Source organism: Octodon degus, unplaced genomic scaffold (genome assembly GCF_000260255.1).
Source record: "Octodon degus isolate 3935 unplaced genomic scaffold, OctDeg1.0 scaffold00121, whole genome shotgun sequence".
Classification (NCBI taxonomy): domain Eukaryota; kingdom Metazoa; phylum Chordata; class Mammalia; order Rodentia; family Octodontidae; genus Octodon; species Octodon degus.
In genome coordinates, this window is record NW_004524697.1 from 4,292,808 (window position 1) to 4,320,608 (window position 27,801).

Consider the following 27,801-nt stretch of genomic DNA (forward strand, 5'->3'; position numbering starts at 1 on the left):
ACCTTGTTTTTATACTTTTCTGCTGGATGGTTGAGACCAAGATAAAGCAAGACCTATATAACAAGAAATGTAACTTTTGTATCTGATAGGGTCAGTCAAGTCCCCTCAGGATTTATCCTGTAGCCCTGTACTGCACTTTGTAGATCCTTTGTCAGTGTCAGCCATGAGGATGAGTCACGGCCATTGCTTGACCAATGTGAAAGCCTGATAGAAAGTTTTCTATCCATGTGACTCTCCTTTGGCATACTGTACATCATTGATCACATTCCTCTGTGGCTCCATAATCTCCTTGACAGAAAATTTGGTGCACAACTGAGTTACATGATATTACATCACGGGTTCTCCTATGTTCTCAGTCTTCACTGACCTTGAAAGGCTAGGGCCAAAATATTGGCAGACCTTACAGCCCTTCCTTTTCTCCAATTTTTGATCTGGAAACTCAGGTTGTTAACCCTCCAGAAGACAAGCTTATTATTACCCTGCAACATATGCAGTTCAGTTTACCCTACCTGTGTAAATATCAAACATCTTAGGCATAACGTGGACCAGGTATCTTCCATCACGTATAGAAGGGTCACGCTTGGAATGCCTGTCATTCTGGTCTTCTAAATATATACTTCATGTCATTACATAGCAATTATTACCATACTGTCTCACAAGTAAAAGTTGTTTTTTTTTTCTTTTTTTAAATGGGTAATAAATGAAAAAAAAAAAAGACACAAGAAAAAGAAAAAAAAATTCAATGTCACAGGACTGTCCTGCTACAATGCTGTATATGGTTAGATTTCTAAATTTCTGTGTAAAAATATGTGTTTGTTCCTATTTTTTAATTTTTCTCTACATATTCTGTAAGGACTTAAATTTCAACACATCAATACATGGTTATGATTTAAAGTTAGATAATGTATATAAACACTTAGCTTAGCATCTGCCTTCCTCCACAGAGTAAGTGTGGAAGGTGCTGTTGATGGAGATGTTCTGGTTACATGAACTTCTTTTGTATACTCCGCAGCAGGTGTGCACACAGCTATTGCTTTGCAGGGAAGCCCAAAGGATGTACAAAAATTTGAAGTTTTAAAACAACCCATGTATAAAAACAAGTATCTTAGCTATTAAATTAGATATATTTGAATGAGTAAAAATGCAGTAATTTAATAAATAGCATTTCAAGGATTACTTCCAGTATTGGAAAAAGAAAATTATAGATGTCCATCATATACCTGAATTTCTCCTTGTGGGTATTTATTTTTATGATCTTTTAGGGACAACCTAACATTTCTGTTAACATATCAAATATCACTGCTGCAATTCAATAAAAATCAATTTTTCCTTTTGTTCTTTATGTATAAATTCTATCTGGATCTCTTGTTTGACTTTACATACTCAGATTTCATTTTATTTATTCAGTAATAACTAGTCTGATTTTACAGTGGGAGAAGGTGGCAATTCTTGTTTATAGGTCTTGTTTTATCTTGTTCCTTACCATCCAGCAGAAAAGTATAAAAATGAAGTCTAAAAAGTAAAGCCATATTAATAGTCTGAGCTGTAAAAGACTCAAGTCAACAACTTCTGACATTGCCAGTCCTATGGAAAACCCACTACTATTATGCACTACTGGACTATATTGGAATATTTTGCTGAATTCACGCACCTACAATATTTAAATGACAATGGAAAACCCATCTCAGACAAAACTAAACAAAAATAAAAAGGAATACAAATGAAGGACCATTTTGTATCTGTGTATTTAAAGTAGGATAGATATATAGCTACTTTCTCTTAATTTGATGAATAGAAAGATTTGTACTAATAGTGTTTAGACAGGATATCATATCTGCATCTTGTAATATGAACCACTAAGAAGACAACAATGTGCAATGTATTAATTATTGAAACTGTCCTACTAATCAGTTTTGAAACTGTCTCATTGCTATTTCTTTCTCAATAAAATTATATAAAAATCTAGTTTACTTTAGTAAGAGATTTCTTTATAAGAGTTACAAAAGTGACATGTACTTTTATATAATGGCTACAGAAAGGGGAAAAATGAGTTTTTCTTTGTAAGGTTGCTTTTTCTAAAAAAAAAAAAAAAGGAAAATACATTGTAGTATGATCTTTTACAGATTTTTGCCTTGCCACTTGTTTACCTATTGTGGAAATTTCTTTTCATTCACAAGCCTTGAAATTCGATACTGTGTCCAAGCTATATATATATATACACACATCCATAGGTGTTTATGCCTATGCATGTTCCAAAGCACTTGATTTCATGGGGCATTGATGGAAAAGGACGAAAAGACCTGAGCAGTTCCAAATAAAAATACATGTGAAGCTTACTCATTTGGAATGTATATGAAGGAGCCCGACAATTTGTGATTTATCATCCAATTTATGATTGAATTATTAGCATTTTGGAAAAAATAAACACTTAGCTCAGCATGTTGAATATACAGTGATATTCAATATGTGAACAGAAATGTTAGGTTGTCTTTAAAGAATCATACAATAAATACCCCCAAGGAGAAATTCAGGTATATGAGGGACATCTATAATTCTCTTCTTACAGTACTGGAAGTAATCCTTGAAATGCTTTGTATAACAAAGAATTTTTTTTGTGATCAAAATCTTAGTTGTTATTTCTTGCTCAAATACAAAGAGCAAAATTCTAATAACTCGAATTGTTTCCCCTTAGTGCATTTTAATCTGTCTGTCTCTGTGCTAAGCGCTTTAGAAAGGCGCATTCGCCAGCAGAGCAGTGGTCTGACGGCACACTAATTTGTCCACCTGCAAGCTGGTGCCTGGCTTCTTTCTGCACATGGTGCATTGCACCTTATCTAAACAGCAGAGAGAAGCAGCTGCTCACGAGGAGACGCTGACCTGAGGAGGCGGCATGTCCAGGGTCAGTAGTGCCTCTAATGCCAAAGGTCACAAATGATACTCAATCAAAAATATCAACATTATGAAGCTGTAGTGCGAAGAGGGCCTTACCTTAAAAGAGATTTCATACTGTTCTCCTCCCCAGATTTCTAAACCTGGATCGTATCCACCCAATTCCCAAAACCACTTCCGATCCACAGCAAAGAGACCACCAGCCATAACAGGAGACCTGTGAAGTGAACAAAACAACCATTAAAGGACCATGAAGACCCGGGGTAATGGTATTTTGTTTGTAAAAAAGAAAAAGTTAAATATACCATATTATAATGATACACGCATAGCTATGTAGCAGTGTAATTTTTAATAGCTCAGTCTTGGCAGTGGCCTGTATGCCCATCTACAGATGAATAAATAAGGAAAATATGTTATTTATTTATATACAATGGAGTATTTCTCTGCAATAAAGAAGAAAAAACTTGAATAATTTGCAGGACAATGGATCAACTTTGAGACCATAATGTGAAAGGAAGTAAATTGGACACACAAGCTTCAGTGTCACATGGTTTCTCCTATATGAGCAACACAAACTGCAAATCAATTAAAGAGCCAAATAGAAGATTGTAGGAAACAGGGAGATAGAACTTTTGCAAAAGGGCAGGGGACAAAGAGCTGGGGGAGGGCCAGGGAGAGGTGGGCAAAGGAACAAAATGAGAATTAAGATGTGTTTTGCACATGTATCAACTTCCCACAATGAATGTAATCATCACACAATGGAAATACATACTAATAAAAGTAAACATCTTAAAAAAGATAAAGACATGTTTTAATGGGAAGCTGCATAATGCTTTCCAACACAGCTTTCTATAGATGTTCACTGAATCATTTTCTGGAGTGGGCGTGCAGGAAGTATATGTTTAGCATTAAGCATTGCAGTTCAGGTTCAGCTTTGCGGCAATATCTCTGCAGAATCAAATTTCTCCATCTATTTTGCCTTCAAGCAAAACATATGGATATACGTGATGGGTACACTGAGAAAATTTACTTGATTTGTAAGAGACCTTACACTATCAGACAGAGAAAATTGTTATTGAAAATGTTGTAGGCAGCTTTCGATTTCAGCCTCTCAAGGCGCAGACCCGGAGTGTGTGCTACGCGCAGTTCAGGCCCAATGGAGAGACTAAGAAATGGGCAGGTAGAATAAAATAATCTACCAGAATTTGTTATTTGATATACATGCTAAAATTGAAGTTTCAAACACCATCTTTTATATTACTGTGCTTTCTCTCTTAGAAGGGAAACGTTAATTACCATCCATTTGTCATAAATAATTGTCATGTGTTCCACAGTGCCAGGATGTGTCACGGCCATGATAATATATAAGAGAATAACTATAATCATTTCACGGGCTCTGCCCTTAAATAATTTTGCAACCTAAAGCTATTTCTTACAGGTTTTCTTGAGTGCTCATTGTATACATGGTGAAGGCTAAGAAATGAATTTCCTTGGTGGTTCCTTGCGACGACCCCATGAACATCATCCCCAGCTATGGTTTGAGGTAACAAGGAGAAAAATGAGGAATCCAGCCCCAGTGTAGACTCAAAGTGCCGTGGCCAGACCCCTGTTCCCTGACTTCAAAAATATTTCATTTTCTCCATTTTCACACTGTTTCTGAGTTTGCACAAGAGACCAAAGTGCACACACATGGTTATAAACCTTGGTGACGACCAAGCAGTACACAAAAATACACATTGTTCATGTAATTAATGTGAGAGTTTTGAAAGATTTTTAAAGCAAAGGATAATTACAAATAATAATGCAAAGCATCCAATGTTGGCGTACAGCACTATAAACACGTATAAACATAGTAGGCATGCCTATTAGACTGATGAGATTTTTATACTTGCTAATATTTTATGAGGCACTTGAACAGTGAAAACCTGAATTAAAATATATTTCAGAGACTTTGGATGCCAGGGTGGTGCTTTATCTAATTACTGCAGTCTAGGGATATTTGAAGGAATAGATTCTGTATAGTTGGAAGGATTAAAAGGCCAGAAGAAGGACTTATTTTTTTCCCCCTAAGCAGCCAAGAAAGATTCAGAACATGCCATTTTTTTTGTTTAAAATAAAGATTCAAGAATCATATGTTCATTTCTTTATCCCTCTGTCCGGCAGGCTCACCTCTTTCTATTTTTACACACTGCGAGTCAGAGTACAGTTGCAGCTGTGGAAGGAGCTAGCAAGCACCAGAACACTTGTTGGGTGCGGCTTCTTAGTGAACGTATTACCGCAACTGTAACCGTGACTTTTACAAGGGCCGGTACGAAGTCATCAGAAATTTTTAGTCCTAATCAGCTGGAAGCAGAAATATAAGGATTCCCAGTTACACAGACATATTCTCATTAGATTGTATGAGACCTGAGACCAAAGTGCTTCAAAATTTGCATTCATAGAATTATCATAGCTCAGGTGACATAGATATTGGGTAAGACAAGTCTAAAAGGAATTTTTAAATTAATTAACTTTATCGGTACATTTTAGATATACATACTGATCACATTTATCATAAGGAATTGTACTTGTACGTAATATAACTTGATTACTCTCTTTTCCCCTCTCTTCAACTCCTGTTCTCTTTCTTTTTACAAAATTAGTTTTCCATTTTTTCTTCTTTTCTTTTCCTTCCTTCCCCCCTCTTATCCCTTGTTTCACTTCCAGTTCTTCCTATTTCACAACATCTGTTATATATTTTGGTCCTTATTTCTTCTTTCAGTTTTACACAGTGGAGAAACAATGCAATATTTACATGTGAGTCTAATTTATTTCTTTTAAAAGTATAGTCTCAAAGTGCACCCAATTGGCTAGTAATGTCTCAAGTTCATCCTTCTTTATGGATCAGTAGTACTTCACTATATAAAAAAACCTACATTTTAAAAAATGTACTTAGTACAGGGTCTACAAGGTCTCACTACACAGATCAGACTTGTGATCCTCCTGTTTTCAGCCTCCCATCGGCTCGAACTACAGGCACATGCCACCATACCCAGTCTCAGTCATAGTGTCAGTGTGCCCTGGGGTCGGGGCTGGCACAGCAGGCCTGGGATCAAGCCTAACAGTGGACCCTGAGTCTGCCAAACAGTTGCTTTAATCTACTGAGCTATCTGGTCAGCCCTATATTTTTCATCTATCCATCAGTTGATGGGTATTTGGGCTGATCCAAGATTTAGCTATTGCAAACTGCAAGTAAAAATATTGGTGTGCATATATTGTTGTGATATGTTGCTTTTAATTATTTTGGGAAGATACCAAGGAAGGGAACAAGTGGGTCCGATGGAATCTGTAGTCCTAGTTTTTTGAGAATCTCCACACTGATTTCCACACTAGTTGCACCAGTCTACACTCCCACCAACAGTGGAGAAGGGTCCCTTTCTGTCCACAGCTCCTCCAGCATTTGTTATTGGTTGAATTCTTGATAATAGCCATTCTTTCTGGGGTGAGATGGAATTTCAGTGTTGTTTTAATTTGCATCTCTTGAATGACCAGTGATGTTGAACATTTTTCATATATTCACTTGTCACTTGTATTTCATCTAGGAAATATATATTCATTTCAGATGACCATTTTTATATTGGGTCTTTAAATCTGGGGGCTATTATTTTTATTAGAGTTCTTTATGGGCTGATGAGATAACTCAGGGACCAGGGTTTGATCCTTGGTCCCACATGCTGCACTGGCCCCAGCCCCAGGGCACGTTGAGCTGGCAAAAGAGTCTGGGCATGGTGGCACACACCTGTAATCACAGCACTAGGGAGGCTGAAAACAGGAGGATCACTATAAGTCTGAGCTGCAGAGTGAGACCCTGGACCAAATACATAAAATTGAAAAATAAGTTCTTTATATATTATAGATATTAGTGCTTTGTCTAAGGAATAGCTGGAAATTTTTTTTCCATTCCATTGGTTGTCTCATCACTCATTGATATACATTTGGTTGTAAAAAGGCTTTGTAATATTTCCCAAGTGATCCAGGCTTTGTTCATAAAGTCTTTGCCAATACTTGTGTCATCAAGATTTCTACCTCATCTCTTTCAGCAAATTTAATGTTTCTGTTTTAATTTTTAAATCTTTGGACAATTTTAAGTTTAGTTTTGTGCATAAGAGACATGGGCCTAGTTTTAGTTTTCAGCATGTGGAACACTTATTTTTTCAGCACCATTCATTAAAGAGGCTGTCTATCTTTCAGTGAAGGTATTTTGCTTTTTTGTTGAAGATAAAGTGGCTGAATGTGTCTGGGGTTGTCTCTGCATCATCTAACCTATCCTATTGGTTTTGGGTCTGTTTTTTGCCAATACCATGCTGTTTTTATCACAGTAGATTTGTAGTATAACTTCAAGCCAGACATTGTGATGCCCCCTGTCTTACCTTTGTTGCCCAGAATTGATTTTGATCTTTCATGTCACTTTTGATTCCAAATGACATTTAGGATTACTTTCTCTGTGAAGTATGCTATTGTTGTTTTAATTGGGATGGCATTAAGTCTGTTTAACAATTTTGGGAGTATGATCATTTTTACTATGTTATTTCTTTCTGCAAAAGAGCAAGTAATTTCTTTAAATTTTCTGATACCCTCTTTGATATCCTTTTTCAGAGTACTATAGTCTTCAATGTAAAGATCTTTTACTTCCTTTTTAGATTGATTCCTAAGATCAGGGCAGAAAATAATGTTGTGGGGTCTAGGAAAACAATACAAAGAGTCAGTGAATTAGAGTTGGGTTTTTTGAAAGATTAAATAAAATTGACAAACCCCGAGCAAACCTTAAAAAAATGGAAAGACTCAACTCTATGTAAGTAGAAACAAAAAGTATGAAACAAAAACAGATCCTGTGGAAATCTAGAAGATCATCAATATCTACTTTGAAAACCTGTGCTTGAATAAGATGAAATATGTTCCATATGTTGAACCATGCCTGCATTCCTGGGATGAATCCTATTGGGTCATGGTATATAATCTTGTTGATGATTTCCTGTATTCTGTTTGCCAGTATTTTATTGATTAAGATGAAATATGAATAGGCATAGAAGAAATGGACAGATTCCTAGATACACATGAATTGCAAAAACTGAATGAAGAAGATACAAAAATTTAAATAATCCAATATCAATGAAACTGGAAGTCAATAAAATTGAAGAATTAAAAACTTACTAACCAGGGAAAGTCCAGGTCCTGATGCATTCACTGCTGAGTTCAGCAAGAAATTTAGAGAAGACCTAATGCCATCACTCCTCAAACTTTACTGAAATTGAAAAGGAAGCAATACTCCCAATGTCTTCCTGGAAGGAAGTATTACTTGGATACAAAACTAGAGAAGGATCCAATAAAAAAAAAGTGTACTACAGAACAATCTCTCAAGTGAACATATAACCAAAGGTTTTTCAATAAAATACTGCCCAACAGAATACAGGAAATCAAGAAGATTATATACCGTGACCAAATAAGATTCATCCCAGGAAAGCAGGTATGATTCAACTTATGGAAATCAGTAAATGCAATACACCACCATATCCACAGAGCTAGGAACAAAATCACCTAAACAAAATCCATCTCAACAGATGGAGAAAAAAACATTTGGCAGAGTCCAACATTCATCCATGCTAAAAAAAAAAACAAAAAAAAAACAAAAAACAAAAAACAAACAAACAAAAAAAACTACAGAAAATCAGAATAGTTGGTCTGTATCTCAATCTGATAAAATACATCTATGACAAACCAACGGCCATTATCAGACTAAATGGTCAAAAAATGCAAGCTTTTATGTTTAAGTCTGGAGCAAGACAAAGATGTCCACAATCACTTCTCCTATTCAATAACCTGTCACCTTCTACTTGCCTTTACATTGGTTTCCTTTCCCTGGTTTCTCTGACTTTTTGATTAACTGGAAAAGATGCCTTTGATAGTACACTTCTATTTCTTTTTTCTTTTGGCGGAACTGGGGATTGAACTCAGGCCCTTGCGCTCATCAGAGAGGCTCTTATTCCACTGAGCCATCTCTCCAGTCCCATAAACTTCTATTTCTTTTCCTCCAACTTTGTACCTTGTTATCATACATTTTACTCCTGCATGTGCTATAAATCTCCAGTTATACTGCCAATATTTTAAAGCAAGTGTCTCTTCAAAGTATTTAATATGTTTTGAAAAACGGTGTAGAAATATGAAAATGTATTATAGACATCATTTCTGTACTCTGTTGGATTTAATGGTTCTGAAAAAATTCAATATTGTGATAAATCCTGTTCACCTGGGTGAACACACCCACTACACGCAGAAGAAGAGTTCATTACTGGACAATGATGCACAAAAGGTCAAGGAATAAAGGTGAGTATATTCCTGTTGTGCTGAAGATAAAAAGTCTTTATGCATGTTTTCTTAGAGAAGATGAACTGGAGTAGTTGTTTATTTCCAGCATGATCTTCTACTATGTTTTCCATTTTAAATAAAAACTGATTACTTGAAACTCTGTCGCTCTTACTTCCCACACCCACTTCTTTGTCTATCTTTATATGCTTAATTTCCCCACTTTTTTGTGATACAAGGAATCCAGGGCTACTCTCCCAGTGAACTACATCCTCAGACCAGACCTTCTTACTTTGAGACAGCGTCTTGCTAAGTCACCCAAGTTGGCCTCAAACTTGCAGTACCCTGTGCCAGCCTCCTGCGTAGCTGGGATTACAGGCGTGTGCTGCTGCACTCTCTTCCAAAACACCCTGGCTGCATTTGTTCACCTAAGAATGTCAACACACTATGGAGAAGTTTTAATGTGGCTTTCTACCCATGGAACTTTTTTAAAAACATCGTATTAGCATGCTTTGTGGGTATTGCTCATAATATCCAAAATTGAGTTTTGTGTTTTGCAGTGAAAAAACACCTATCATTCTTGGAAAGCTTTTTAAAATTAATGTGGTCATGAGACAACATATTCCTATTGAAGACTGTGCTTCAGGCTGTAGAAATATGTGACTTTTCTGCATACCTGATAGCAGTCACTTTTTAGTTTATACTAAGGCCACTGAACGACATGATAAATATGCTTTCCTCTTTGCATATGGTTGACTAGTTTACTTTTCTATAGCAATATTTATATTCTGAATTTGCTGAAGTTTAAGTTGCTGAGGCTGTACTAGAAACACTTACTAACACCAATCTGTACTTGGGACCAGTGAAAACCTCCCTGGGTTTTCATTCGCAAATGTACTTTTTCATTTGTGCAATTGGCATTTTCTCTAAAGCAGCATGTTTACCTCACACTGTGGCTTCATCCTGTAATTTTCTGCAGGATTCCAGGACTTGCTAAACTTCTTACTGTTTCATATTTAATTGATCCCAGATATTAAAAAAAAAGAAGTTTTAGTTAAAAAGAACAAATTTGCTCTACATTCCTACATACTCAGGCAGAGAGTATTATTTCAAACTTTATACATCTAGGGCTGGGAGATAGCTCAGCAGCTTAAGTACCTGCCTGGCAAGCACAAGGTCCTGTGATTCCCGGTGCCACATGCTGTGCCAGCCCCAGAACTGGGTGTGGCAGTGCATGCTTGTTAATCTCAGTCCTGAGGAGGCTGAGACAGGAGGGTCAACTGTATAGTGAGACCTAGAGAGGCCCTGTATCACCAAAAAGCCAAAACCAAACCAAAACAAACTCTGTATATCTAGTGTAAACCTAAGGTATCAGAATAACAAAAATATACTGAAATAGAAATGTGCGCAAATATTTGTTTAAAAATATACTAAAAGTTAAAATTATGTCCCAAATCCGGAGGAAATATGGCTTTCTAGAAAATAAGTTGGATCTCAGTTTTCATACATTTCAGTGCCTACAGTAAGAACTGCGAACAGGCGGAGAAGGGTGCGAGCTTGCGCAGAGGTGAAGCAGCACAGTGTCCTTCAGGGCGGCGTCAGGTCAGGCAGCATACAAGAGTGACGTCATTTCGGGTTGCATAAGCAGAAAGCGCTAGTTGGCTCATGGCTGAGAACTCCTACAGCTGAAACATAATTATTCCCATCAAGAATTCACTTTTTTTTAAAATGAAGAAATATTCATCGTATTTTTTTTATGAATTCACTTGTTGAACAAATGATATTTCAGATGAAAATTTAAGGTTTAAAAAACACGTTTGTTTTTTGAAAATATGAATTTATGACTTCAAGTTTGAAGAGAATACCAAGAACAACTGATGAGGTCATTTGTTTTATTGATCTTTAAAAAACCCTGCCAGTTCCGTGTAATTCTCTACATTTTTATGGGGTATGAAGGCACTGTAAAGATGAGAGGAATATTATCCTTCTGTTAAGCAACGAGTTGGTCACTGTAGGGACAAAGAACAGAATAGTTGGTGGACCCGGTCCTTAGAACCCCGGGATGCAAACAGAGAGGAAACTGTATGACAGTAATAAGCTTTGTGCTTTCTTCCAGCGTATCCACTTTGAGCCTAGAGGAACATAATCGAGGAAATGACTTGGATAGCATAGAAACTGAGCGGGTCTTATAAATGAAGAAGCTTAACACGGAGAGCTCAGGTTTATGCCTGGGGCTAGCAGCGCCTAGTGAACACGGTCATTCTGCTCTCTGCCCTCTTGATAAAGTTTTGCTGGACTGACCTGCGTTTAAGCATCACTGTACTTCTTACTTCTTTCACTAGGTGGCATCAGAGAGCCAGACTTTTTGTTTTCTTCCCCCATTCCCTCCTCTGCCTCTTTCCCCTCTCCTCTGTACCTTTCCCTCCCCTTTTCTTCCTCCTCTTCCTCTTCTTCTCTCTCCTCCTCCTCGTCAGAGCTGCAGCAGCAAAACCTTGAAACACAGTTTCTTATTTTCTTTGCAGGGGACTATTTAGGCAGGAACGAGGGATTCTTTGACTTACAAGTAAAGAATAGACCCCAAAGTGACGTTTGACAAAACTGGGATCTCGGCTGGATGATATTTGCAGGTTAAACAGAGTGGGACCTTATGTAAGACCGTAATGGTAGTGGTCACAGTGAGTGGTTGCTTCTCGCCTTCATACTTGGCGCGGTAGTGTTCCACACTGGCTGGCTTGGCAAGGTACGTGCCCATCAACACCAACGCGAGGTGCAAGAGAAAGGCTGTGGCCTGGGGACTGCATCATGTTCACGCTTGGAAGCTGTGATCCTGTGAAGGAGCCTGTGCTAGACGGCTGGAGACACGGGCACGGAAACAGGGAGACTTTTGGAGCTCACCCTGCGCCAGTCAGGAGGTGACAACCGCCACACAGTAAGAAAAACCTCGGGGTGACCAGCGTCCTTGCTTGCTGCAGGCCCTCCTTGGAAGCTGACCTTGCTTTACTCAAACCTGGTAGGGCGGGGAGATGCTCAGTAGAATAAGTGCTTGCCTGGCAAGTGCAAGGGCCTGAGTTCAATTCCTGGTTCCAGAAAAAACAAACAAAACAAAACAAAACAACCTGGGAGGTCCCAGGAGAACCAAGCTAACTCTACACTGCTTAAAAGACCAGCAGAACAACCACTTAGCTGAGCTTTGTCTACGTTATGACTTTCAGAATTGTGAACTAGCAATAGCTGTTGTTGCAAATCATGGATTTCTAGAATGGCTTATTTTGTACCCATAAATAATGGACAGGCCTCATTTTGAAAAGAGGACAATATTTAGCCATTCTATTATGTGCTTCTGATAAATTATAATAATTCTTGAAAGAGACAGGATATTTGTCAGAATGTTTTAGCATTTCGGATAAAATGAGAAGGACATAAAAATCATGAATGGTGGCACATTATTTTACTGTTTTGTACCATGCATTCTAATTTTCTTCCAATCATGCTTAAACATACATTATTGTTTCTAAAGTTTTGTGACACTATGATTTTTGCCACTTGCTTCACATTTAGAATATTAGATACACCTGGGCAAGGGTGTGAGGCGTAGAAGGAAGAAGAAATCTTTGTGTCAGGACCAATTCTACTGTGCAGCAAACCACACTATAGCTGTAAACACAGTGTGATAGCTTTGAGCTGTGATTCCACCAAGCTGCTGGCTCTGGAGTTGCCTGGAGTGCTGCCTCCTTCGTACCTTCAGAGGCTGGCACTGAACTTTGCATAAGAAGAAACTGGAAACTGCCTTAATGGTCACAGGGAAGACAGGAACATGCTAACTTTTGCAGTGTTAGTCTTTTGTTACCCGGCCAAGATGCTGTTTCCCTCAGTTTCTTTGCTGTAGCCCAAAGTGCTTTGCATGTGCGCATGTGTGTGAACGTGTGTGCGCGCATGTGTGCATGTGTGTGTATGTGCGTGCGTGTGTGTGTGTGTGTGTGTGTAAGTGCAGGTCCTACCAAGAGTGTGGACTGGAGCAGCTGGCTACACAATGCTTTTCTTGCCCCCTACAGGGAGTGGAGGGATGGACTCACGGGTGTGAAGAGAGATGACACTTCCTACTCCTCAGTAAGTGCACGCTGAGCACTGTGCAGGGGCCACCCACCGTCCACTTCTAAAAACAGCAGAATGTGGTCAGTTTGAGAGCTGGGGAGATGGCTCAGTAGAATAAGCACTTGCCTGGCCAGCGCAAGGGCCTGAGTTCAATCCCCAGTTCCGCAAAAAAAAAAAAAAAAAAAAAAGAATGTGGTCAGTCTTCCCTTATAATAGCTCTTCTAAAGTGTATGGGATCATCCAACAAGCAAGCCATTTCCTATCCATTTGCCCTGTAGCAGTATGAGGGACTGAAGCGCTGACACGAAGTGTATGGTAGTTTTAGATTTCTTAATACATTCCATATTGTACCCTGAGTCAGATCACCCTAAAATCCTCATTGGATTCATTCATTTCTAACTTCTGAACGGCCATGGATGGCAATCATGATCTCATATTCTATGTAAGGACAATGCAGTGGTTTTAGAATTAGTCCTTTCCTTATGGGGTCTGAGCAGTGTAAACTTTCCCTCCTGCCAGAAGGACATTGAGGTCATGTTAACACCAATAATCAGATTACAGTAGTCCTCATGTTCATCAGCCTGATGACCACAAGGGTGCAGTGTCCTGCCCACTAGATTTCCTGTGAGGACCCCGGCATCTCCACTGTGTGGTGAGGAAGTCTATTTGTGCTTTTAAGCCCTGTCCTGGGACCTGAGCCTAGCATCCTAGGTCCTGTCCTGCAGTTGAGCCCCAGAACCCCAGAGCTCATGCCCAGAGCTTCACAAAGGATTTGTCAACACAAGTCTTTGCTCTCCAGTGGAGCTGCTACCCAGGCCCTTGGTTTGGTCAGGCGCCAGATGCCACCTCAGTACCTTGAGACCTGCCTGATTCCTATTCCACTTCTAGCTCTCCCAGACTTTTCTCTATCACTTTAAGAGAACAGCACCTTCCCCAACCTTACACTTACTCACATACGTAAAATCGTGCCCAGAGACTGTCATTCACAAGTTCACTGAGCTTCCGGTCCCAGCTTGGGCTTCGCATAGTTATCTGATTAATTTGTCAAATTATCAAGATAGGGGCTCCCAAGCACTCTTGTTTCTCACTCCGATTGTGTCCAAATGTGGTGTTCATTCCTTCCTTAATTCAAATTTTGATATGGGGAGATCCTGCGGGTCTTTATAGAACGTCGAGGAGTTTAGCTTTCATCCCTGATCTCTACTCTGGTCTCTCAGGTTTCATTAGTCGCCCGCTCCCCAGGGTTCCCTCCTCTACTCTTTCCTCCTTCCTAGTCCCGGATCTTAGCAATGCTGTCAACACCAACACTGAACAAAACATAGTAATGAGGGGACACAGCAGAGCAATTGCCTCATTTCATCGTCCTTGAGACTGTTTTGAAGCTAAGAACCCTCAGTGCAGAGTGGGAGTCTGTCTTCTCAGACACAAATATAACTTTTCAGTCAAGGGATAAATGCTAGTCATTACAGTCCAAGCACGATGAAACTGCAGGGAGACCCGTTTTCTGCTTCATTTATTTAATAAACATTTGACAGTTTTTTCTTACAAAAACATTACCTCTTTATCTTTGTAAAGAATGCAAAATTTGCTTTTTCTTTTCAGCACTGATTGAAACTTAAAGGCAATTTTCCTCTCATTTATTGGTATTTTATATTAAGGTAGAATTTACTAACATGGCATGAATTTCTAGTAGTTTTTATCAACACTTTACTTTACAAAGAATCATACTGTGAATCTGTTTCCTGTTGAGGGAAATTAATTTCTTAAAAACAAAATGTAACAAAAGAAAAAGAGTTGCTAAGCAAAATTATATATATATATATATATATATATATATATATATATATAATGGATGGACAATGGACCTGAAGTGATTGTCCTGTTTTCAGCCTCCTCCCAAGCGCTGGGATTACAGGCGCCCACCACCACTCCTAGTCTCAATTGCTGTCTCATTGCACTCTGCTGGCAGGATTGGCATGGCAGGCCAGGGACTGAACCCAGGTCCCTGTGTCTGCCTAAGGAGGCGCTTTAATCCACGGGGCTATCTGGCCACTAAAACTATCAGAGAGTTTATATTTTATAACAAATTTAGGTAAAAGTATCATCTTATGGGCAACCTTTGGATCCAGGCTTTCCTCAAAGAAGTTTCATTAACTACACATGATAGGGAAGAGACATTGAAACATGAGCAGGTAACCGTTTGTAGGAATATAGAACTCTAAGGCCATTATGGAGATGCCTTCCAAAGTGTCTTGATATTTTCTAGTATTTTAAAAATGGGTCTAGTGAATACCATACATGCTTATGTAGAAGATATCTCTAATATTCTTTGAGTAAATATTATCTGTTCTAATGTCAGTTATAGTTCTCTAATAACTCTAGGATAAATTTACCATGTACCCTTAGCAGTTAAGTGTTTGTCATCAGAAAACCAGATCTATCTATTGTAACTTCATCTGGGTTGTTGATCTAAAATAAAGGAGCATCTATGTTTTGCTCTGTACCTTACCCTGCCCAATGACCTGTTCTGTTACAACTAACATTTTGGTGAAACAAATTTTTCATTCTCTATCAAAGCTGTAAAACTATTCCTCATAAAATGGACCAAAGAGTGCAATGCACATGGACCCATGGCCAGAGTAAAAAAAAAAAATACTGCCTGAAAGAGTCCGGTGCTATAAAATACAGATGAAATGGATTCTTTGCCCTGATATAATAAAGAAATACTATGAAGTTTGAAATTCACCAGTAATAAAAGATGTACGAGTACAGCGGTAAAAGAACAATAAAGACAGTGGTTCAAGTGGCAGTGGCTGTCTTTGATGACTGGGATTTTTGTGCTTCGGCATTTACCCGTGGCCCCCGGGCGAGAAGGTGGAGGGGCACACCAAGATTTTGTCCCATGTGCATGAGGATGACAGAAGTGGTCACCAGAGCCCTTGTACTTCAGAGAAAATACCAGAGTGCGTGGACCAAGGGGAAGAAGAAGCTAAGAGCCACCCAGTCTGCTTTCTGAGTGTCCACTCGTCTACCTCTGTCTCTCTGGATGGACCATGGCAGACTGGGAGAGAGAGGAACAGCTCACATCCGGCCTGATGGGTCCATTTCTACAGTGCAGCGCTGAGCTGGCCTCACTGGAACCAGAGAGAGTGAAGAATGGCTGAGGGTGCTGTTTCTAGAGGAAAATCGCAGTGGGGTTACTTGAAGGTGGTATGTGGATCTTGTCCTAAACTCTGAAAACTTGTAACAGGTCCTTTTATTGATTTATTTTTTTACTGGCATAGCCACCTTCTTACTTATGTTGTGTGCCACATTATGCAGTGGTAAAAATCTTTAATTCAGGATGATTGAAAGCATGATTCATGTCTCTCAGAGCAAGGGGCTACTTGCTTACCGTACAGTTTTGTTTAAGTCAGCGTGGCTGATCTTAGCCTGCTGTCTGTAGTGGCTGAGTGGTAAGACTTAACGTCTGGGTTGTTTTAGTAAACTTGGTGCTTTACTACTACTCTAGTCGATTCTATGTCATGCATTGAGGAAATGAACAAATTCACCGGACATTACAAGTTTGAGTGGACATCGAAAGATAACTATGGCAGAATTATAAACTCTCATAATAATAAATATATTATAAACTCTGAGGATGGGTTTATAATATGATTTCAGATTTGGAATTTGCATAGTACACAGTAGAAAACTTGGAAAGTGAGTAAAGTTAGCTTCTCAGTGGACTTTAGGAATGCACTAGATGGCTTACTTTCTACAGCTATTGGGGCCAGCCAGATAGCTCAGTGGATGAAAGCACCTTCTTAGGCAGAGCACAGCCACAGGGGTTTGATCCCTGGTGTGCTGTGCCAGCCTGCCCCTGGGGTGCAATGAACTGCGATTGAGACTGGGCATGGTGGTGCGTGCCTGCAATCCCCGCACTTGGGAGGCTGTTTTAAGAAAGTTTTCCCTTCTGATCTCAGAATGGAAATTGCTGGGGCCACTCCCAGGTCCCTTCTTGCTGCTCTCTGACTCCCAGACGCAGGTGGGGCTCTGGGAGTGGCTCGCAGCTGTTTGCTGCCTGCTCAGGGGACCCTGGACAGAGTGCCCGAGGCCCTGCACCTCCAGGGTGCCTGGTGACACGCTGGCCTGTGGGTAGAGGGTGGCCCCTTTCCTCATGGACTGCCAGCTCTGTGTGCAGAGCCTGCTCCAGCCTCTCCGGGTCAGCTCCTGGATGCTGCTCTGTGTTGCTGCCCTTCCCTGTTCCTCTGCCCTTTTCTCTTGAAGATCTTTCATGGGCACAGTCTTTCAAGAAAACAAATGCAGCAGAAAGCTCTAACTCAGTTTGTATACTGTTTATTTTTTATTTTAGGCACTTATGCTAGGAGGTGCTGACTTATAGTCATCATTTTCAATCTATCTTCATAATGATTTTTTATTTTAGATTTACTGGGGCAAAAATGATTTTTCCTTGAAGTTTTGCCTCCTCATACCTGGAAACAATTTTCTTTTCTTTCTTTCTTTCTTTCTTTCTTTCTTTCTTTCTTTCTTTCTTTCTTTCTTTCTTTCTTTTCTTTCTTTCTTTCTGTATTTAGGACAGCGTATATAGGGTCTCACTATGGAGATCGGACTCATAGTGATCCTCCTGTTTGCAGCCTCCCAAGTGCTGTGATTATAGGAGCATGGCACTATGCCCAGTCTCAATCACCATCTCAGCGTGCCCTGGGGACGGGGCCAGCACAGCAGGCCCGGGGATCGAATCCCCACCACTGCACTCTGTCCAAGCAGGCGCTTAATCTGCTGAGCTAACAGGCCAGCCCCCAAAACAATTTCCTTGTGCCTTCTGCTTCTTAAAGATAGCCGCGTGGTTACCAGCATAAGGCACCGTCAGATGCGCTAAGGAAATGACTGCTTATACATGGACTCAGCCTCTGGCTTCAGTGTCTACCCAGTTAGCGGAGTGCACGAAGTACTCCAACAAGCTGACAGATTGTCACATAGCCAATCAGCTTGATAGATTATGGTGCTCAGAGAAGTAATGGCTTGAACAAATTTTAGAAGGGTGGATTGTGTCCTTTAGCTCACTTCTTCAGTGACCTTTCATCCCAGCATTAAAAGGAAAAAGAAAAACGTACTCAGTATTCCAAATTCATATAATACTCCATAGGCAGCCATATCTTGTATACATAATTCCACCTGATATTTAGCTAAAGATGTGATTCAAAGTGGTTTTACTATGTTGGAACGGGGTTCCGGAAATTCCCAGCGTGAGGTAAGTCACCTTGAGGTTTCAGAGACAGAACCTGACATAGGCTTATTCCAAGCTTGGTGCTCTTCATAGTCTATCAGTGAAATAGTGAGATAAATTTATTTCTGTTCAATCTAATAACTCTTGGAACTTAAGGAGCTCCTAAAAACCCAGTGATACATTGTTCTGAGTAGTGTGCATCTTAAAAACTTTTTTTTTTCTGTTTTAAAAAGACAAAAAGTAAGACTTGGACTGCCTGAGTCTTCTTAAGAGATTCCATATCCTATTTATTTCCCCAAACTTTACCATTCTTTTCCTTTTTCTCATTCATGAAGATACCAGGAAGATAAATGGTAAAAAGATCTTCCAAAGATTTTGACCTTCTTGGAGGTAGGTACTTCATTCAGGCTGGGTTGGCTCAGCTCCAAGAGCCTGTGATGACTACGTGGAGTCATTATGGAGCTCCTTGACTTCACATCTTTTATCCACTTATCCATCTCTTTAGAGAGTGCAAGCTGAAGTCCTTGGGTCACCACTGGCTTCTAAATATTCAGCTACGACTATAAATAGAGCAGAAAACTGCCTGTGGTCATTCTTTTCACTGCTGTGCTCTGATCAGGCAGAAGAGAGCCTAAGGGACCATCTGTGGTACTCCTGATAGGATATTTGTTAACATCTTTGTAGGGAACAAAAATACATGGTATGTGGGGAAGAGAAGTCTCTCTCCAGTTCTGTCACACGTGCTTATCAAATAGTAATTGTCCTTAGCTGTGTGTTTCAGATGCTGTCACTTTGTTTTTAACTCCATGTGTGTGGCTCAAGTACCAGCATTCAGAGGGTATGGTTCCCTCCCTGTGTGGTCATGGTGTTCTCTACAGCTGAAAAAGCAAGAGCCGTTCATCTTGCTGAATGTCGTGGGTTACAGGGATAGCAGCCTGTGCTACAAAGATAAGGAAGTCTGGCCATGTGATGAGGCCTGATATCTTCTGGGGAATTAAAGCTTTGCTGTTGGCCTCAGTCTCAAAGGAGACAAGGCACTCAGAAGATGCCATGTACCTGACACCCTCCCGCTCCCAGTGTCCTGGTGATGTGGGCCAACGGTTACATGGATGAATCAGAAACAGTTCTAAGGGTGTGTTTCACTCTGTTGCTATTTAGAAAGCACACTTCCCTCTTTTCATTCTGCTTGCTGCTGCCCTGCAGCAAGATAGGCACCTCTCCTTGGTGTGGAGGTACCCAGCCCTCTGTGGTTTTCTGATGGCCTTGAGATATGCCACCCCTGTCTTCTAAGGGTGAGAGGATGTCCGATGAACACTTAATATCTACTCTGCTATGTGAGAAATTGCTCTGTACTGAAAGTGGTCTCTTCCTAGCACAGGAGGCTGATACATTCATTTCAATATAACTGTAAGTAGGGTGATGTTATTCTTCATTCTGGACAGTCCTGTTTATGGCTGTTGCCAAGTGGTTCTTAATAGCACTTTCTTTTATCTGTAGAAGTGTCTCAATCTGGATAACAAGTTAATGAATGTCAAACTTAGAGTTCTTGGGAGGTCCTGCAAATTCCAGGTCTTGCTGCTAGTTACCTCAGACTTTAACGGCAGAATAAGGGCCTTCTCTTCATGGTCCCCTGAAGCTTCCACATGCACTTGCTGCAGCACTGTTTGTGCCACTATGAACTGCATGTTTTTGAGGTTAGCCATTAATTCTCCTATGACACATAAAAGGCACTCTGTTTTTTGTTGACATGACTATTAAATAGTCCAGATGGAGATGTAAATCAGAGAAAGTGGCCCAAAGAATGAAATGCCTGCCAGAACTTTAGAGCTGACCAGGAAGGGGACCCAAGGGAGGGCATTTCAGACAGAGTAGCAGGTTCTTCATAGCAGGAGTTTGAACAAAACGCAGTGCCTGGCAGTTGACATGAGGGAGTCCTAGGGCATGAGAGACTTGGCCAAAGATAGAGCTGGGCAGTAGGAAGCACAGGCTGATGGTGGGAAAGGTCTGCGTGTAGCACTGAGGAGCACAGATTGTCAGCTAATGACAACAATAGCTAACATCGATAAAGGTGCAATTGTTATCTCATTTAATGATTCAAAAAGTTCAGGTTAGAGAGAGTTTAAATGGTGTCACACCGTTGTGTGGATTCAAAACAAGAGAGAACAGCTCTAGCATAGTCCTTTTCTCCTCTCCTCCTCCCTTTCTTTCCCTACTTTCTTCTTTCTCATACATGCAAATGCACAAAAACCACTTGAGCCAATGAGGTCTCACTGAAGGCCTCAAAACTGGAGAAGGACAGGATCATTTTCCTCTCCAGAGGGGCTTTATGAGTAGAGATTGGAAGTGGAAGATTGGAAAGGATACCAAGAAGAGGTAACATAAGTGGAAAGGTTAGGTGTGTCTCAGGGCGTTCCATTTGGTACATGTGCTGCCAAAGTGAGGACCCAGCCGTCTACTAGGACATGATCAGAGTCCTCTTCGTGGCAGGGGCAGTGGGGATAGGAAGAGGAGAGGAATCCCAGGGATTCCCAACACATAGAATAAATGGGGAGTTGACTGTGGAAACATGGGATAAGATGAATTCAGTTTGGGCATATTTGGTTAGAGTTGTCTGTTAAAATTCCAGCTGAATTTATTAAAGAGTGGCAGAACAGCCAGGACTGGAGATTCATTAGGAAGACCTGGGATAGTGCTAGACATCTGTTATCATCAGTGAGAAATCCAATGAAGTGATTCACAACAGACAGAACAAGAAGAGAGGGCCCAGAATACCAGGTTACCAAGGGCTCATGAAAAAGAAAGAGAAAAGAAGGAAGGACCTCAGCATGGTCCTGTGTCACAGGAGGGCCAGGAGGAGAGAGACTAACAGTGAGCTGAGGACAGGGAACACAAGTGACACAGAGAAATCGCCATCGGCTGGCTCCGGCCAAGGGAAGCTATCTGATTCTTATCTAACTGGGCTAACGGGGCTCCTGCCAGCACACTCAAGTGTACCAGGGTAGGACCCCTGGCGTGGACCATAATTTAGGCCTAATATTCCAACTAATTCAAAATTTTTGTCTATGGGAGTCAGAAAGACTTTGAGCATAATTTCTGCAGATGTCATCTGAACCACATGTCACGTTCGAGGCTGCCGAGTAGAGCTCTGACTGTGATCAGGAGGCGGCTTGGCAGGGCTGTGCATGGGGCACTCTGCGCGAGCAGCATTCTCATCTGGAGGTCATAGTCCCAGTTGATCCGGATCAAATAAGTGCGGGGCTGGCATTTTTATGGAAGGGGTCACCAGACCCAGATGAAGAAAAATGGAAGTTATTGTGCCCTAGTGTCCTGGCCCTTTCCTTATGACAGCAGTTTTGTCCTTGTCCTTGATATAGATATTGGAAACACTTGAGTCTAATGAATTTTCTGCTCTGTCTGGAAATGTACTCTTGGCAGCGTGCAGCGAAGTTGAAAAAACATTGAAAAGGTTATCAGAGGTTAATAGTTTCTCGGGTTTGTTTTTTCCCTAGGAAGGTAACAAAACCCAAATCCTTGTGGACAAGTTGAGCCAATAACGCACCTATAATTATAAGAGTGACACTACTGGGGGCTTGTCCTACTGCTGATTTGCTTTTCTCTAAGAGTTTTACCTATTTATCTTGGTGCACACCTCCTCTTAGCATTATTTTAAGTATTCCAAACAAGGGGCATATGTACAAATATGATCCAAAATGCAATACAACCTCAGTGAGAATGTAAAGGGAAAAAGTGTTTTTTATAACCCAAGGTGATATATGTGACACATCTTTATATTGCTTGTAGCTTTCAGACTTCTAATAGGTTAAAATGAGCTTTCTTTTAGAGATCCAAAAGTATTATTAACCAGTTTTTCATTTTGTCTCACACAGTACATAAAATAAATCGATGACTTTATTTCATAAATAAAGAAGTAAAGGACAGAGAACATAGTGTTTCCTAGAACAGGACACCGGTCAGACTCATAAGAAGGGTATTGATGATCCCTTCTGAGAAGAAGCAGAGTATTCCTATGTCATTTCACAATTGATCCAACTGTTCTCAAATAGATCTGTTTCTCCTTTCATCCTTCTCCAGCACTGCGACCTGTTTCTCAATTTCCTAGCTGAGCTCCATTGTAAGCATTTGCCATTCTGGCGGAAGACAGAGCACCAAGCTTGGCACCCTGTTGTGAGGGGGTCACTCCATGATTTTAAGGAGGAAAATAGTAGATATAAAGATGAAGGGTCTGAGAAGGAAGTGTGTGGGAGGATTTCTAGGCCAGCAAGGAGGCGGGTTGGTAAGAATGAACACAAGCTCAAAGTGTGGAGCAGCATGGCGCCAGGCTCATGCTTCTCTGTCATCTTCCCTGACTCTCTTTCTGGGTAACTTGAACCTGACAATGGTCTCATCATAGTAACCACAGTTGTAATCTTCAATTACTTTTGGTCTGTTATGGCTTGTGTCCAGATGTCTCCAAAGCCTCATGCAGTCACGGGGGGGGGTGCTTTTTCAGAGGTGACTGGATCTAGAATGTGTGATTGATGCGTGTTGTAATGCTAGGATTAAGGATGCACAGATTAAGGGTAAGGAATTACTAAATTATCCCACTGATTGGCTTGTTGCTGCCCTAATTCTGTAGCCTGGATACAATATAAGGGACAGAAAGCTTTTTATCCCCTTGTTGCTTTGCTACCTTCTGCCCACCATGCTCTGTTCTCCACAAGTCATCCTTCCTTGGAGCCAGTCAATTACAAATTGAAACTGCTACAAACTGTGAGCTAAATGGACCTTTCCTCTCTTAACTTGTGAGTGCTAAGTATTTTGTTCCTGCAATGAGAGAAATATCTATAACATGGTCTACATCAGGAACATCCAGGAATTGAAAGTCTCTGCTGAGTAGGTCGAGCATCAGAGTTCTGGCTCAGTTGTCAGAGTGTGTGTGTGTGTGCATGCACACACATACACACACACACACATACACACACACACACACCCCAATACACACTCACGGTGAGGTTTGTTAACACAGAGCTAAGCAAATTTAGGCAAATCTTATACGTGAAGCAGGAAGCATATTTCTTATTAGCTTTTCTCAAAACTCAGTGCAGTACATTATGCTGAATGAAGTTTACAAATATTAGTATGTATATGCCCTGTCAGTCCCTGATGATATATGCTCAGCCTTTGCATGACAAAAGAAAATAGTGCTCAGGTTTTTCTTTTGCAATTTAAACATAGTGCATTGAGATGCAGTGTTTTCCCCCCTAGTTATCAACATTATCGATAGGCAGAATGATACCTTAGTGACAGCTGAGCACAACATTTATCAGGCAAAACAGCTAAAATTACCAGGGAAGGATTACTTCCAAGTTGGGAAATAACTAATGCTAAAGTCAAGGATAAGAATCATCTACAAAATGCAATGGTGGCTGAATACCATACAGTGACTCAAGCCTCATTAATGCGATTTGGCTTTTAATTACTGCATTTTAGTAGTAGTTTATGTTGTTTGTATAAATCCTTTCTTCATGAGTCTTATTTAGAAAAATCTTCCCTTCATTTAAAAGTTATAACCTATTTTCTGTTGGTTGTCTTAGTTTCCACAGTACCTGTCCGTAGACTCTTTGATTGTGTATTATATACACTACAATAGTATAAAATATCTTCACGTGATCTCTTCCTTGGAAACAAAGAACAGGTATTCTGAGTCACAGAGGCTGAGGTAGCTTTCCTCTTGTTAGTGGTTAGGGAAATTTAACTTTACCAAAAATGTACATTCTCTTCATGAAATAAAGATAAAAAAGTCCAGTTGTAGTCAATCATCAATGAATTTCATCATAATGTAGTAGGAAGCAATTAAATGTCAGTTTTTGCCATTTTTGTACTAGATTTTCTTAAAAATGGAAATCTGATTTCATAATCCATAAACAAAAATAAAATAACAAGGCTGTATTATTTAGTGTCCTTTGCTACAGTTCATAAACACTTGAGTAAGAAAAAGTCTCTCTTCTCAAATTGTTTGCAATCCTATTAGTGAACTAAGCATGTACAGAAATACATGCAAGGAGGTGGAAAATGTAAAGCACAATGTGTGTGCCATTAAGAGGGATAAAACTGTGCATTTACTTTTCTTGTACTGGGAATTGAACTCAGGACCTTGTGCTTGCCAGGCTGGCGCTGTGCTGTTGAGCTCTATCTCAGGCCCCAAAGTGATACATTTAACCTGATCATTCTCCTAGTATACATTTTAAAAGGATCCAAAATATTCATTTTAAGTGATTTTATCCATACTTGGGATTTCAAAGTCAGTAAAAGTAATGGGTCACATTTATAAAACAATTATGAGCTAGGAACAGTTCTCACTGCCTCACATGTATTATTTTACTCTGGGAATAAGTTGGGGACCTATGTATTTTGAGAGGGAATCTTGCTAAGTTGCCAGTTTGCCAAGAGTGGGCCCCTACTTGGTATCTTTCTACCTCAGCTTCTCAGAATGGTGGAATTACAGGCATGTATCCTTGTGCCTTGCTGATTACCCATATTTTCTTTTGAATCTTAAATTTTGCAATTTTTTTCAAGAGACTTTTTTATTTTGAGATCAGAGGATTGTTTTACTTTCATCAGTTTTGTGGGTATAATTTTTCTAGTGTGCACTTTTCACTGGCTTTTTTAAAATAACATTTTGTGTAAGGATGGACTCTAGTCACATCCACGCCTGTTTGTTCATAGTTAGGTAGGGCAAGTTTTTAGGGAAGGCAACTTTTAAAGATACTGAATATTAAAGAAGTGGCACCTTGAATGTGAGCAGGACCAAGAAAAATTACAGACTTCAGTCAGCTCTCTGAGTCCCTTCTCACCACCTGTATATGAGGAGCCTAGGTTTTTGTTTTTGAGCATCTGCCGGATGCACAGAGACTTGATGTGTAGCAGATGTTTTGCATGTAGTCTACCAAAGGTAGGCTTGCTTAGAAGGTAGCTTCTGTGGTGTCCCTGTAGAGAGTGAGTGAAGCCAGAAATTGTCACATGTATGCCCAAGGCAAGGCCGGAGTAACTACAGCAATCAAGCTGCTTGGTCCTGACAAAACATCTTGCTTGAGACAATTCCAGTTATTAGTTGCTAGGCAACCCTGTGCCATGTGATGTTAACTTTGTCAAATGTATAAATAAATGTCCCAATGGTGGCAGTTCAGTTACTTTTCTTCCATCCAGAGAGAGGGCGCTACCTGGCCCCAGCTTTTGTCTCTTGTCTTATTTTCTTGATCCTCTTGCTGTTTTTCCTGTGAACATCAAGAGCTGTTCAGGATGCAGCATGTTCCCCACACCACTGAGAGGTGATAAAGGGTGGGCAATATACAGGGCACTAGCATCCTTATCTTAAAGAGGCTTCAAGGAGCCTCCTTGCTCCTTCTGCCACGTGAGGACCCAGTGAGAAGGTACCATTTTTGTGAACTGCTAAGTGGGCCTTCACCAGATAATGAGTTTATCAGTACCTTGATGTTGGGCTTGTAAAGATCATCATTCCTTGCCATAACAGAATTAAATTTCTGTTTTTTATAGGCTACTCTGTTTATAGTATTTGTTATAGCAAACTTAGAACAACTATGAAACTTCAACTTCAGTTCCCTTCACTTTTTTTTTAAGACAGGGTTTTACCATGCAGTGCAGGCTGTCCTCCAACTCACAGGGATTCTCCTGCCACAACCTCCCACATGCTGGTGTTATGGGCATGCACCACCATGCCTTGCCTTTTCACTTTCATGAGGCCCTGATTGAAGCTCTGTTCAGATGATCATATTTTTTTGTAAAACATATAAAAATATTTTAACCTCAACTGTTTGAAGCTCTGTTTAAGTGATCATATTTTTGTAAAATATGTCAAAATATTTGTAAAATATTTTAACCTCAACTGGGTAATGTTTTCTTACTAAGGCTTTCTTCCTGACTTATTTTCCTCAGATGAAATAGTACTGGAATGGCATTAGGATCTAGGGAAAGTAGAGAATAATGCTTTTATTGCTAAACTTACCTTGTAATGCTGAAAAATCTTAAACCAAATTATAGATATATTCTCATTTCATCCTTAAATATTTTACTAAGCATCTCTGCAAAGAAATTTTAACAAAATGGATACTAATTCCTTAATAGAATCTAATGCACTTCTGTGTTCAAATTTCTACACATTTCTATACAATATCTTTTATGATTTCTTTTCTCAAAGCAGAATTCAGTCCAGTACTGAATTTTGCATTTGTTTGCTATGTATTTTAATTGTTAGAAGGCAGAACAGTTTCTTTCTTATTACACTGACTTGCTACAGAGAGTGAAAGCTGGTCTTGCTCGCCTTCTCACTGTCTGTATTTGATGGTTTTCATTTGGTATTGTTTAGCAAGTTTCTCTACTACCTGGAAGTTAAGGTACTGATTATATTTCACTTACATTTCTTTTTTAGCTGTAATCAAAAGTCGCAACTGATATCTAACTGGGTGGTTCCCACTGGAATGATCCAAATCAGGGGATTGCTTCTTTTTAACCCATTAACTTTTTTCTTGGCTTCCCAGTTTACCTTATAAAACACTTCCTCTCATGCATCTTCTGGGAGACCAAAATCACCTGCCCAACTCATGAATTGTTTTCTCCTGCAATAAATATTTAAAATTTTTGCTGTGTCTAAGTGTATTTTTTAATACCAAGAAAATCAGTGATGCAGGGACACTGTGTCATATGAGTAACTAGTCTTTAGTCAGTCATTGCCCTGAAAGTTGAACACTGAATGACAATTTTCCATTCATAATTTGAATTTTATGAATTTTCAATTCGTGATTTCACAAAGGGGTTTTGCAATGATTTTCTAGAGGACTCTCTCTCTCTCTCTCTCTCTCTCTCTCTCTCTCTCTCTCTCTCTCTCTCTCTCGTTTTTGGAGCAAACTCAGGACCTTGCACTTCCGAGGCAGGCACTTATGCCACTGAGCTAGCTCCCTGGCACTCAAGCCATTCTTTGCTGCAACAAATTATTGTGCACAAAGCAGCAGAGGGCCTCATGATAGTCTAGTCAGATCACACCGATGTTCTGCTGAAATCCCCCAGTGGTTTTCCATCTTCCTAAGTCCCCAGCCCTCACCAAGCTCCACGGGTATTTTGTGCCGGGCTTCCAACTTGCCCTCTAACTGCCACTGGTAGTACCTCCCTTTCAGCTCCTCTGTGCTGCTGCTCCAACCCCATGGTCTGTAGTTTTTCTTTTCTGCATACCTAACGCC

The 27,801-nt window shown here is 40.0% G+C and overlaps 1 protein-coding gene across 1 annotated transcript in view; it reads right to left on the minus strand.

The window, feature by feature from the left end:
• The window catches only part of Galntl6 (polypeptide N-acetylgalactosaminyltransferase like 6), a 1,205,609-nt gene that overhangs the window by 147,208 nt on the left and 1,030,600 nt on the right, over positions 1-27,801 (minus strand). Inside the window, exon 7 of the mRNA XM_004640251.1 lies at positions 2,989-3,106. Coding sequence (XP_004640308.1) covers positions 2,989-3,106 — 118 coding nt within the window. The remainder of the gene's footprint in view (positions 1-2,988; positions 3,107-27,801) is intronic.